Source organism: Mandrillus leucophaeus, unplaced genomic scaffold (genome assembly GCF_000951045.1).
Source record: "Mandrillus leucophaeus isolate KB7577 unplaced genomic scaffold, Mleu.le_1.0 Scaffold133, whole genome shotgun sequence".
Lineage (NCBI taxonomy): Eukaryota > Metazoa > Chordata > Mammalia > Primates > Cercopithecidae > Mandrillus > Mandrillus leucophaeus.
This window is the reverse complement of record NW_012101288.1, coordinates 5,436,067-5,448,828: the sequence shown is the minus strand read 5'-3', so window position 1 is coordinate 5,448,828 and position 12,762 is coordinate 5,436,067. Positions and strand designations below refer to the sequence as shown.

The 12,762-nt window shown below is 50.5% G+C and overlaps 1 protein-coding gene across 1 annotated transcript in view; it reads right to left on the bottom strand.

The window, feature by feature from the left end:
* FAM83A (family with sequence similarity 83, member A) overlaps nucleotides 1–12,293 on the bottom strand; it is a 30,773-nt gene extending 18,480 nt beyond the window's left edge. The window contains exons 1-2 of the mRNA XM_011973026.1: nucleotides 11,144–12,293; nucleotides 8,057–9,371 (exon numbers count right to left, since the gene is read on the bottom strand). Of these exons, the coding sequence (XP_011828416.1) occupies nucleotides 8,057–8,536 (480 nt within the window). The 5' untranslated portion in view covers nucleotides 8,537–9,371; nucleotides 11,144–12,293. The remainder of the gene's footprint in view (nucleotides 1–8,056; nucleotides 9,372–11,143) is intronic.
* Nucleotides 12,294–12,762: the final 469 nt, after the last annotated feature.

Here is a 12,762-nt window from a genome sequence, read left to right as displayed (position 1 = left end):
GCATGTGAACCCAGAAAATGAGACAGGTCTCAGTTCATTTAGAAAGTTTATTTTGCCAAGGTTGAGGACGTTCCTGAGGAAGTCCTGATGACATGTGCCCATGGTGGTCGGGGCACAGCTTGATTTTATACATTTTAGGGAGACATGAGACATCGATCAATATATGTAAGAAGCACTTTGGTTCGGTCTGGAAAGGTGGGACAACTTGAAGCAAAGGCAGGAAGACTCAAAGCTGGGAGGGAGCTTCCAGGTCACTGATAGGTGAGACACAAACTGTTGCATCCTTTTGAGTTTCTGATGAGCCTTTCCAAAGGAGGCATCAGATATGCATCTATCTCAGTGAGCAGAGGGGTGACTTTGAATAGCATGGAAGGCAGGTTTGCCCTAAGCAGTTTCCAGCTTGAGTTTCCCTTAGTGATTTTGGGGGCCCAAGATAATTTCCTTTCACAGGGAATATGGCCATTCACTTTTTTTCAAGAGTACCTGCAATAATAATGTCCCATTCTCTTTCTAATAATTGCAATATATTTTTTAAACCACTGCCATCTGGGAAGTGGCAAAGGAAAGAGAGGTGTCTCGCTGGCAGGCCAAACTGATAGCTGGTATCCACTTGGAATCTACTTTCTGTAATGTGGACGGATAGCCAGACAGGAGAGGGAACTCCTCAGAAATTGCTCACTCTGGGCAGGAAATCGGAAAAGATGTTCTAATAATGAGGGTGTGATCATTAGAACCATGGCCCTGTAATGACACAATTAATTGTCTTGCACACATGTAGCCTTATGGCACCGAAAGCAGCTTAGGCTTTCCCTGTTGGCTGAAAGATAAATGCCTCCTCTTCCAAGGTATTGACGAAAGAGACCCTTGCCTCCCTGCCTGATAGGTCAGTAAGTACTTCCAGTTCTGTGCCAGGGAATCACCATTTTCCTGAGACAGGGCTGGGTGAGCTGGTGAATGAACAGAGATGGGGCAGGTTGGGAAATAACCCAGCATCTTGAATTAAAGGATGCTTGGAAATACAGGCTCACCCTGTCTAGGGTTATCTTGTTTGCTTCCTGTTGGGATTGTCTTCCAGCTGGATTAATTTGAAGCCAGTAACTGGTTTGGACCACTGTTCTTCCTTAGAAGGTATAGTGGGTTGAAGGCTAGGCACGGTGGCTTATGCCTGCAATCCTAGCATATTGGGAGGCCGAGGCTGGTGTATTGCTTGAGGCCAGGAGTTCGAAATCAACCTGGGCAACATGGCGAAACCCCATCTCTACTAAAAATACAAAATCAACTCAGTGTGGTGGCACACGCCTGTAATCCCGGCTACTCGGGAGGCTGGGGCAGGAGAATCGCCTGAACCTGGGAGGCAGAGGTTGCGGTGAGCCGACATTGCACCACTGCACTCCAGTCTGGGTGACAGAGAGAGACCCTATTTGCAAAAAAAAAAAAAAAAAAAAAAAAAACAAAGAAAGAAAAAGAAGGTGTAGTGCATTGAACGGTGTCTCCTCAAAAGAAACGTCCAACCCCGACCACTAGAACTGTGCATATGCCCTCATTTGGGAAAAGCTTCTTTGCAGATGTAACTGAGTAAAGGATCTCAAGATGATTATCCTGGGTTATCTGGTGGGCTCTAAATCCGATGATACGTGTCCTTATGAGAGATATCAGAAAAGAAGCACCGGGAGAACAGGAGAAAGCCGTGTGAAGCCCAAAGCAGAGATTGGAGCGACGCGGCCATGAACCAGGAATGCCTGGAGCTACCAGAAGCTGGGACAGGCAAAGAAGAATGCTCTCCTCAGGCCTTCGTAGTGGGCTCAGCCCAGTGACGCCTGGATTTCTGACTTTTGGCCACCAGAACTGTGAGGGAATAAATTTCTGTAGTTTTAAGCCACAAAATGTGTGGTAATTTGTTATGGCAGCCCTAGAAAGCTAACACAAAGGGTAGCACAGAACCCAGAGAAAAAGCGATCTGTCTGGAGTTAGGGAACTTTGACACTCATCCTGATGCTGCTGGGAACTAGCCTTCAAATAAGTCGACACCTCTCCAGAACTCAGTCTCTTTACCTCTAAAATACGACACAGTAATAGCACGTTAGCTATCAGAAAAGATGGGTCCAACTGTAAACCCAGATAATGTGAATTACAGCACTATAAAATAAAGGTGATTACGTTAGTATATCACATTTAGTGTATATATAGAGTTAGTACGTTAGTATATATATAGAGTTTAAAATATAACTCTCGGTTTTATGTGCATTGTTCATGAGAAAGTGTGGGTAATGTTAGAATAACAGAATGCAAGAGTGTTGTTCTAAGCCAGGTTATGGAAGAGGGTTAAAATTAGTGCCCAGGCTGGGTGTGGTGGCACGTGTCTGTAGTCTCAAGAGGCTGAGGCAAGAGAATTGCTCGAGCCCAGGAGTTCGAGTGTAGCCTGGGCAACATAGTGAGACCCAGCATCTAAAAAAAAAAAACAACAAAAACCTAGTGCCACTCCTCTATGGGTATAAGCCAAAGAAACAGGATATAGAAGGCTGTGTCTTGTAAGGCCACTCAGAGAGACCAGCACAGCAGGGAGGGGTGCCGAGAGGCAGAAGGACACACTCTCCGTGACACCTGGCTGAAGAAAGAGGGTCTAGAAGTAGAGCCTGGCATGCCCAGGAGTCCCGAGCTCCAGTGAGAGGGAGGCGCCCAGCCAGGGGATTCTCTCTGCGGGACCACAGCACTCTCAGGGCCATCTGTGGGGACCTCGCATCCTGGCTGAGAATTCCTTGCTCCTTGCCAGGTGGATGTGAGTTTCTCAGGGGCTGGAAATCCTCAGGGGAAATGAGATTTAGGTCCGGTTGGGGCCGCCATCCATGTTGGGCACAGTTGTTGGGGCCACTCAGCACCCCACCTCCACTCTATTTTCCTCTTTCTTTTTCTCGCCTATGTTTTGGTGATTTTTCTGAGCCTGGTTTTGAGGAATGAGTAATAACAACAGCAACTTCCTGTTGAGCACCTTCTATTAGCCCTGTGTCCACCTCAGATGCCTTTCACCACACCATGGCCCGGTTTCCAGATGAGGAGCGGAGGTGCAGATCACTTTCCGACTCCCCCGGGCTAGAATGCAGAGGTGGCCCGGACCCTCCCAGAGCCCACGCCTCGCACCTTCTGCTTCAGGACTAAGAGAAGGACTGATGTCCATCTGTCTGCCTATTTGTCTGTTTCCATCAGATACAGCCTGAGGGAGGGAGGGAGAAAGGAGGACATGCTAGAAAAAGAGCAATAGGCCTGGTGCAGTGGCTCACGCCTGTAATCTCAGTACTTTGGGAGGCTGAGGTGGGCGGATCACTTGAGGTCAGGAGTTCGAGACCAGCCTGGCCAACATGGTGAAACTCCATCTCTACTTAAAAAAAAAAAGTTAGCTGGGCATGGTGGCACGTGCCTGTAATTCCAGCTACTTTGGTAGCTAAGGCACAAGAATTGCTTGAACCTGGGAGGTGGAGGTTGCAGTGAGCTGAGATCGTGCCATTGCTCTCCAGCCTGGGCAACAGAGCGAGACTCAGTCTCAGAAAAAAAATATAAATAAATAAAAAATAAAAATAAAATAAAAAAGCAATAATTCCAGCCTCCAGAGTTTCCCTGCCGAGAACATCATCCCATCTCATCCCCACTTCACTTTCTCCACTGGCCCTGGCTTGCCTGAAACACTCCCTGTCCATTTGGTGTCAGGACCCCCTTCCACTCTGAAAAATTATTGGTGATCTCAAAGAGCTTTTGTTCGTGTGGGTTATAGCTATTGGTGTTTGCCATATTAGAAACTAAAACTGAATAGTTTTTGAAATAGTTCTTTATTATTAATAGTTATTTTAAAATATCAATAATAAACCCATTGTATGTTAACATAAAATAACAATTTTCATGAAAAAGAAATGTATTTTCCAAAACAATAACAAAAACGTGGTGAGCAGAGCGGCACTGTTTTGCATTTTTGCAAACCTCTGATGTCCGCACCTTCACCTCATCAGAGCTGCTTCTGCGTGAATCTGCCGCGAAGGGTTGTCTGGGAGGAAGTGGATGGGAATAATCTAGCCCCACATGGGATAAGTGGTTCGAAAGGGCAGGGTCTTACGGCCGCTGAAAGGGCCCCAGGGACCTCAGGGATCCCCCACACCACGCTTTGGGAACCACTGCTCTCAGTCTTTGGCTCTGACCCTGACAGCCTCTGTTCCTGTCCTCCCCCTTTATCACATCCCCGAGCTCTGGTCCCATCACCTCCAAGACACATGGGCCCTCTCACACCTCCTGGCTTTCACATGTGACCCTCCTTAGGTCTGGAATTCCTTTCCCTTCCTTCTCTGCGCAGCAAACGCTTACTCATCCTTTGAGACTCAACTCCGAGACCAACTCTTTCGTGAAGCCTGCCCTAATCCCTCTCTCCACTTCCAGGCACCAAGGGTTGCCCAAGCCTGGGACTGCCATCGTCTAATTCTTTCTCTTCTCTCCTAAGGAGCAGGTGGTTGGCAGGGAGCTCCCCAGAGGGAGGGATCCCTCTTGGACCACTCTGCCATCCTGGGTGTGGGGGCACGTTAGGCTTTGTGGAATAAGGGAAGTGTTTTTTTGAGACAGAGTAGTCTTGCTCTGTTACCCAGGCTGGAGTGCAGTGGCACCATCTTGGCTCACTGCAGCCTCCGCCTCCCATGTTCAAGCGATTCTCCTGATTCAGTCTCCCGAGTAGCTGGGATTACAGACATCTGCCACCACACTGAGCTAATTTTTGTATTTTTAGTAGGGATGGGGTTTCACCTTCTTGGCCAGGCTGGTCTTGAACTCCTGACCTCAGGCGATCCGCCTGCCTCGGCCTCCCAAAGTGCTGAGATTACAGGTGAGAGCCACTGCGCCCAGCCTGGAATAAAGGAATTTGGGCATGAAGGGAAGGAAGGAGAATTCCTGCTTCTTTTAGAGTGGAAACTGCTCCAGGAAACACCTCTCAGGCTGGGTCTCTCAGTTTGTTCCCTTCCGACTCCGCTCGGGGGCTGAGGCTTAGGAGAGGGAGAATTCAAATCTATTTCCTCACTCTCTCCTATTCTTCTCGCCACCTACTTCCAAGGACAGCATAGGCTGAGGCTCCAGCACCCCAGCTGTGTCTGTGGGAACTGGCTGTCCCCGAGTCCCTGCACATGGGGGTGTGTGTATGTGCATTTGTGTGCATTCGTGTGTGTGTACGTGTGTGCATATGTGCCTATGTGTGTGACAGGGACATCACAAACCCTGCTTTCTACTCTAAAAAATTATTGGTGATCTCAAAGAGCTTTTGTTCATGTGGATTATAGCTACTGATGTTTGCCATATTAGAAACTATAACTGGCCGGGCGTGGTGGCTCATGCCTGTAATCCCAGCACTTGGGAGGCCGAGGTGGGTGGATCATGAGGTCAGGAGTTCAAGACTAGCCTGGCCAACATGATGAAACCCCATCTCTACTAAAAATACAAAAATTAGTCTGGCGCAGTGGCAGCTGCCTGTAATCCCAGCTACTCAGGAGGCTGAGGCAGGAGAATTGCTTGAACCCAGAGGGTGGAGGTTGCAGTGAGCCAAGATTGAGCCACTGCACTCCAGCCTGGGAGACAGAAAAAAAAAAAAAAAAAAAAGAAAAAGAAAAAGAAAAGAAACTAAAACTGTGAATTGTTTGAAATAGTTCTTTATTATTAATAGAGTGCCTGTTAACCAATAATTATAACCAATTAATTATTATTGGATGCCTGGCAGACATCCAAATGAGTGAACCCCTGAGGGTCCCAGGACAACAGGGAATGGTAGGGACTGTGGCAAAGAGGACCCACCCAACGAAGCAGCCACAACTCCATGCCAGCAGAGCCCACCTGCTAAGAGGAGCTGCAAGTTCTTACTTTCAGGTAAAACCTTCAGATTTTTAAGTGTTGTCCTAAGTTCGTAACACACTGTGCTGGTCCAAAGGACATCAGTGGTCTCAGGGTCCTAGAGGTGGATGCAGAAGCCTCACTGGGTGTGGAGTGGGGAGGAGAGGGACTCAGCCAGGGGACTGTGTTTTACAAGCCCTAACCAGGCTTCCTTCCAGGGATCCTCCCTCACCCTTCGAGCAGCTGTGATTGACAATTTCCCCCAACAGTATTGATCCCCACCCCTTGGGAGAGCACTGAACTTCATGCAGAAAGACCGGAACTGGCACACTCAGGAACAGGCCTTTGGAGCCTGGAGGGACCTTAGTCCGGCATAGAAGCTGAACCCTGAGGAGTCCAGGGACTTGCCTGAGGGGGTGCAGCCAGCGCCGGGCTGCAAGGCAGCGTGGGCACTCCTGGCCGCCTGCCTGGACGCATCCTCAAATGCCGCCCTGCCACGGAAACATGAAACACTGCTCCAAGCAGTCCAGCTGCACTGAAAGCCAACGCCCCACCTGTTGTTACCTTCCACTAAATTTTCCAACTCCGCTCCCTCCCTCCTCCTCCACGCATGGCCTCTTCACCCTTGGTGGCTTTTTCTGGAACCTTAAGATTTCACACGGTATTGAACTTGGGAGGGAATTCAGTTATGAGACTGGGACCTAGCAAAAAGCCAACCTAAACATCAGCACGGTCTTTTATGAGTCCTTCTAAGGGTAACAAAATAAATAATTTTAATGAGAGAGAGGCAGAGAGTGAGACAGAGAGGATTTTACAGACGATGAATGTTTTTCCTTGGGGTCCATTCTCCCCTACTCCTCTGCAGTATCAGGAGCGAGGGGTGGGCACCCACAGCCTGGTGCTGGAGTCATTTTGTGCACCTGGGATAGAACAAGACCCCAGAGGTCGAGTCCCTCCACTCATTTCCGGCTGACAGCAGGATGTCACTTGAGGCTGGAGATCCCGGGGCATTGGGAGAACTCCTGATCCAGCTCTTACGGTGCCTGAAGTCCTACCAGCCCAGCTCTGGGCTTGAAGGGCTTTTTCTCTTCTAAAGACACTTATCAAGGTGTGAAAATTCTGGGGAGAGAGAAACGCCCTCTGATGCCTACCCCATCTTCTGCCTGGCCACTGGCTGGATTCAAGAGCCACAAGGTCATTTGTGGGCAGACGGGTCTTAGCAGAGTCTGAGAGGAGAAGGGGCAAAGGTGAGCCCAGCGGAGTGGTCCCCTTACATTTGGAAGCGCGGAGGTGGGTACCCCAACACAGCCTGGGGAATTCAGGAAAGGCTTACTGGGGAAGAGGCTTTCATGCTGGGTCCTGAAGCAGGAGTAGGTGTGCATCAAATGAAAAGCAGGGAAGGCAAGCGGGGCCAGGCAGAGGGAACAGCACACGCAAAGGCCCACAGACAAGCTCTACAGGGCACTTGGTATGGAGCAGGAGGAGGTGCGAACCATGCTAAGGAGTTTGCTCTTCCCACTGTGGGCAACTGGGAGCTACCAAAAGCTCTAAGCAGGGAAAAGACCAAATTAGATTTGTAGTATAGAAAAGCTTGCTCTAGCAGGGCACTGTGGCTCCCGCCTGTTATCCCAACACTTTGGGAGGCCGAGGTGGACAGATCACCTGAGGTCAGGAGTTCCAAACCAGCCTGGCCAACATGGTGAAACCCCATCTCTACTAAAAATACAAAAACCAGCCAGGCGTGGTGGCATGCGCCTGTAATCCCAGCTACTCGGGAGGCTGAGGCAGGAGAATCGCTTGAACCTGGGAGGTGGAGGTTGCAGTGACCCGGGATAGTGCCACTGCACTCCAGCTTGGGCGACAGAGCAAGATCTGTCTCAAAAAAAAAAAAAAGAAAAGAAAAGAAGAGAGGAAAAGCCGCTCTACTGCAGTATGGAGACTGCAAGGATGGGGATCAAAATGGAAGAGGGGGCCAGGCAGGAAGTGATTGCAGGAGTTCCGGTGATAAGTGGTGGTGGCCTAGACCCCGGTTGTGACAGGTGGGATCAGGAGGTCAGTGGTCCAGGGCAAGGCGGACAGCAATGCCCCTCCATCTGAAGCCCCAATCATCTGGACTCTGACCCTGGGAGCAAAATGCACCTCCCTCCCTGCTCCATCAGCCCCCCATCCTCCCTGCTACTTAGCCACGGAGACAGGGTTTTGCCATTGGTACCTGGCTGGTCCGGGTGATGCAGCGGCGGACAAGGTCTCTGATGTTGTTGTGCTTGTCGGTCTGGAAGTACACGGTGGCGCTGGATTTATCCTTCAGGTAGGGCTTCTCAGCTGAGGCCCAGCTGTGCAGTAGGGCCGGCTCGCTGCCCTCTGAGGCCACAGGGAAGTAGGTGCCGGACTGTAGGGAGCTGGAGTCTAGTCCCTTAGGGCCTGTCTCTGCCGCTCCCAGGGTGTCTGGGGGACAGGGGCGCTCCCAGGCCTGGGCCTGGATGTACTGGGCCTCCACCGAGGACAAGAAGTCCACCTCGCCTTCCTGGCTGAGCACCCGCCAGTAGGCTTCAGGACCCCCATCCAAGAGGGCGTCCGTGGCCAGCCGGGCACTCTCGTTGTCACTAAAGTCAGCCCTAGCTGGCCGGACCCACTGGCTCTTGACATCTTCCAGACGCTTCCGGATTTTGCCCAGGTGCCTTGACCGGCTCATGCCGCCCGTCCCTGGGTGGTGCTGGGGGAGGCTGGCACGTCAGCTCCTCCAGATGTGCGAAGCAAATGGAACACACCACGGAGGAGTGGGGCTCCCACACCCCTGGGAGGCCGCCTGATCCCAGTACCGGCGTGCAGGGCACCTCCAAGAAGTAATTTACCGCTGTCCTGAGCAATGCTTCTCAGAACTCCTCATCTGCAGCCGAGGGATTGGCTTATCTCTCAGGGCCACCTGCCCTGCCCTCGGGCCGGGAGGGCTGGCTCAGACACCACCTTGGCACAGTCAGTCATGGGATATTTCCTCTCCTCCCAGCCGCAGGGGGAGGCGAAGGTGAGCCGGCTTTCCTGCTGGGTTTCACAACTCTCCCTCAGGCCTTTGTTACCAAGCAGGGAGCCTCCCCAGCACCACCAGCCCAGCTGGAGGATGGGCCTGAAGGAGGCCTGCCTGCCTCTGCTCCCCTCCTGGATGCCTCGATTCCCACGCTGTGTCAAAGATGAGAATTTCCCTGTGGCGGGAAAGATGCCATCCCTGAGATGCCTCCCCCAGCCCCGTGTGAGGAGGGAGCTGGACACGGGCCAGGGAGGGCTGTAGACCAGGTGTGCCTCCTCTCCTTGGCCACGCCCAAGTGCCCACCCCTCCCTGCCCTATGAAGGAGCTCCTCTCTCCCATGCCTTCTCAAGTGTCATTGTCATTGTCCTGTTTGCAGAGACCGCAAAGAGTTTCCAGTTCTCAGGCCAACGCTGCCTTGCTGGAAGAGGCTGCTTGGAACACCGTCTGGAGAACGAGCCGAGGCTGCCCGCAGCCCACGAGCCCAAAGGACCAGTCGGTCTTGGTGCTGGAGCAGGAGGAGCAGCATGTGGGTCTGAAATCCATGAACTCTGAGGGGAGTGACCACGTGTTCTTTCCAGATCAGGTCGTGGCCTGACAATGGGATGAACTGCCTAAAACCCTGACTCTCTTTGATTGGGCTCTGGTGGAAACAGGTTCTGAGACTAGGATTTGAGTACAGGTGGTTAATCAGAAGGTCATTCTGAGAAGCACAGAGAGGAGTGGGAAAGAGAGACGGGAAGGGAAGGAAGCCAGGCCAGGTGAAGGTGATGAGCAGGCCACTGTTGTGGACATCTGGGTTCATGGACATCTGTGGGGACATCAGGGGTTTCCAGCCTGTGGGAACCTCTGGGTGATGGTGGCAAATACATCTTAAGGTTTTCCTGCCCAAAGGGTGAGAAAGCTGCAGAGTTTATCTAAGGAGTCCTAGTTATCATTGGCTGAGGGCTGCTCCCGGAGCCAGTTCACCAAGCACAGCCCTGAACCCAGAGAAAGTCTTCGGGCAGTGTCAGGTGCTATAGGCAGAGAGTGCTGTGGGAGTGGTGAGGAGGGAAGAAATTAAAGCAAGGCCCTGACGCTATCTGCTCAGGGACGACAGCAAGAAATCAGGATTGTGTGGTCTTCAGAGAGCTGGGATATGGTAAGAACTTGATGTCTCTCAGTGGCATAGCCATTCTTTGGAGAAAAACAGCTGTGAGCACCTATAACCCTAATGTAGCTGTGGTCCTTGTGCCTCAGCCCAGCAGTACCACAGTGTTTTTTAAAGTGCGGTGTGGCCAGGCACAGTGGCTCATGCCTGTAATCCCAGCACTTTTGGAGGCCGAGGCAGGTGGATCACTTGAGGTCAGGAGTTCGAGACCAGCCTGACCAACATGGTGAAACACTGTCTCTACTAAAAATACAAAAATTAGCTGGGCCTGGTGGCTTGGGCCTGTAGTCCCAGCTACTCGGGAAGATTAGGCAGGAGAATCGCTTCAACCCAGGAGGCAGAGGCTGCAATGAGCCAAGATCACACCATTGCACTCCAGCCTGGGCAACAGAGCAAAACTCTGTCTCAAAAAATAAAATAAAATAAAATGAAATAAAATAAAAGGAATCTCTTCTCTCTCTCTTTTTGGAACATCGAAGGAATCCAATTCATAATCTTGAGCAATCCTCTCTTTATTCTATTTTATCTATTCCCTACAATCCCTGGCGGTCAAAGAGGACAAACCCAATAAACTCTCTCTCCCATTGCCTTTTGGATCTATGCCCGTTCCCTTCCGCCTTTTGCTAACTCTTGCTTCTGTAGATTGATGCAAGCCCTTTTCCCACATCCTCCTCCCATCTTCCCTCCTCTCTGGTCTGGTCTGTGTCCTCCTCAGGCCATTCTCTGTTCCTGCATCACCCAAGTCCTGTCCCCAGTCTAGCGAGATAGACCCCCGGGGCAGGGCAGTGGTCCATGGATTTGCTCAGCTTCACTCCATGGATCCGAAGCTGTCCATAGACTATACTCTCAGCGACCAGTTCCTGAATTCATTACTAGAGAAGTTTCTCTGAACGTGTAGAGCCCTGGGAACCAGGAGGGGGAGGTGAGCGTTTTCTCCTGAGCATGAGGTGGCTTTAGGTATTGCTTCATGGCAATTTGGCAACTGCCATGTGCCATTGAAGATGGTTCTTATCTTCCTCTGAAAGAGGAAGAGGACACAGTCTGAGTGGTTCCCATTTATGTTAATTTTTTTTAAAGTTGTCAATTGCTCCCTGTTGCCTATTAAACTAAGTGCCAAGTCTTGAGCCTACCTGAGACCCTGCACAAAATGGTCCCATATGTTCATTCGAGCCTGACTTCTCCTGTACTTGGCCATCGCTGAGTGCTCACTGCTTGCTGGCTCTCTGTGCTGAGGGAGAAATGAGTTATTAGTCCTCATTTCACCAAAGAGGAAACCAAAGCTCAGAAAGGTTGAGTCACTTGCCCAAGATCACACAGCTGGTAAATGGCAGAGCCCGTGTACTTTCCACCATTCCAAGCTTCACTTTTTTCTTTCCCATTCCCCTTCCCTTTCTATTTACAGCGCATTACAAATCCTCTTATTGGTTCCTGAATATGCATGGGGAGAACTTTAAAAGTAGGTGGGTATTCTGGGGTTCTCCTTTCACCTGGACCTAATTCTCTTTCTTGGTTGAATAAATGTTTGACTGTCTCCCTGAGACAGAGGTATCTGTGACCATTTTCTCCTTGTCCTCTCACAGAGCAGCTCTTTAAAACAAAACAAAAACCCGAATCTGAATGAAACTTCCCCTCTAGAGTCCTGCTTCTGTCCCCAGCTCTTGGTCCTCACACAGACCCAGAGATTCCAGTTGAATCAAGATGAATACATGTTGGTGTCACTCATCCTCCATCCCTGGCAGACATTACTAGTTGATCATAGGATTCTGCCAGTGAGCTGGAAACTGTTCTTTTGCCACTCTTTGTAGGGATTATCTTAGTCCATTTTATGCTGCTCTAACAGGATGCCACAGGCTAGGTGATTTATAATGAACAGAAATTTATTTGGCTCATGGTTCTGGAGGCTGAGAAGTCCAAAAGCATGGTGCCAGCATGTGGTGAGACCTTCTGCACTGTACATCCCATAGTGCAGGGCGGAAGAAAGGGAGAGAAAGAAGGGGCCGAACTCATTTTAACAAACCCACTCCTATGAGAGTGACATTAATATATTCATGAGGGCAGAATACTCACGGTCTAATTACTTCTCATTAGGCCCCACCTCCCAACACTTTTGCACTGGGGATTAAGCCTCCAACGCATGAACTTTAGGAGACACATTCAAACCATAGCAGGAATCACAGAGAAGTCCTCACCTGAAGGAATGCTGAAGGTACTGCAAGCTCTTCAGTTACCGATGAGAAAACTGTAGCCCAGAAAGAGGAAGTGACTGTTCTCAAAGTCATCAAACTGGTTGCTGATTCTCATCAGCTTAGTCTCTCATCTCTCCTCCGCAGCCCAGCCCTGTGAAGTGTCCTCATTCTTGCCCGCTGCAATAACAAACTTCCCCAGCTAGGATTGCACTTCTGAACCAGGAAGTCTGGCCAGCTGTTGAACTGCACGTTCATACCTTGAAAAATCCTTATCAAGGAGCCCTCAGTGACAGGCACTGTGGATTATGGAGGACTCCACTTCCCTTCTTCCTTCCTGTGGCCATCTGAAGTGTGGTTGTCTCCTTTTCATGAGGTCATCCAACAATCAGAGAAAGGATGAGAAGCCAGACTCCTGTTAATAAATGAGTGGCATATTGGGGCTTCCTGAAAATTCCATTTATCTAGGACAGTGGCACTCAGCTGGAGGCGATTTTGGACCCCCATCCAGGGGACATCAGGCAACGTCTGTAGCCATTTTCGGTTGTCATTCTGGGGGCGTGGGT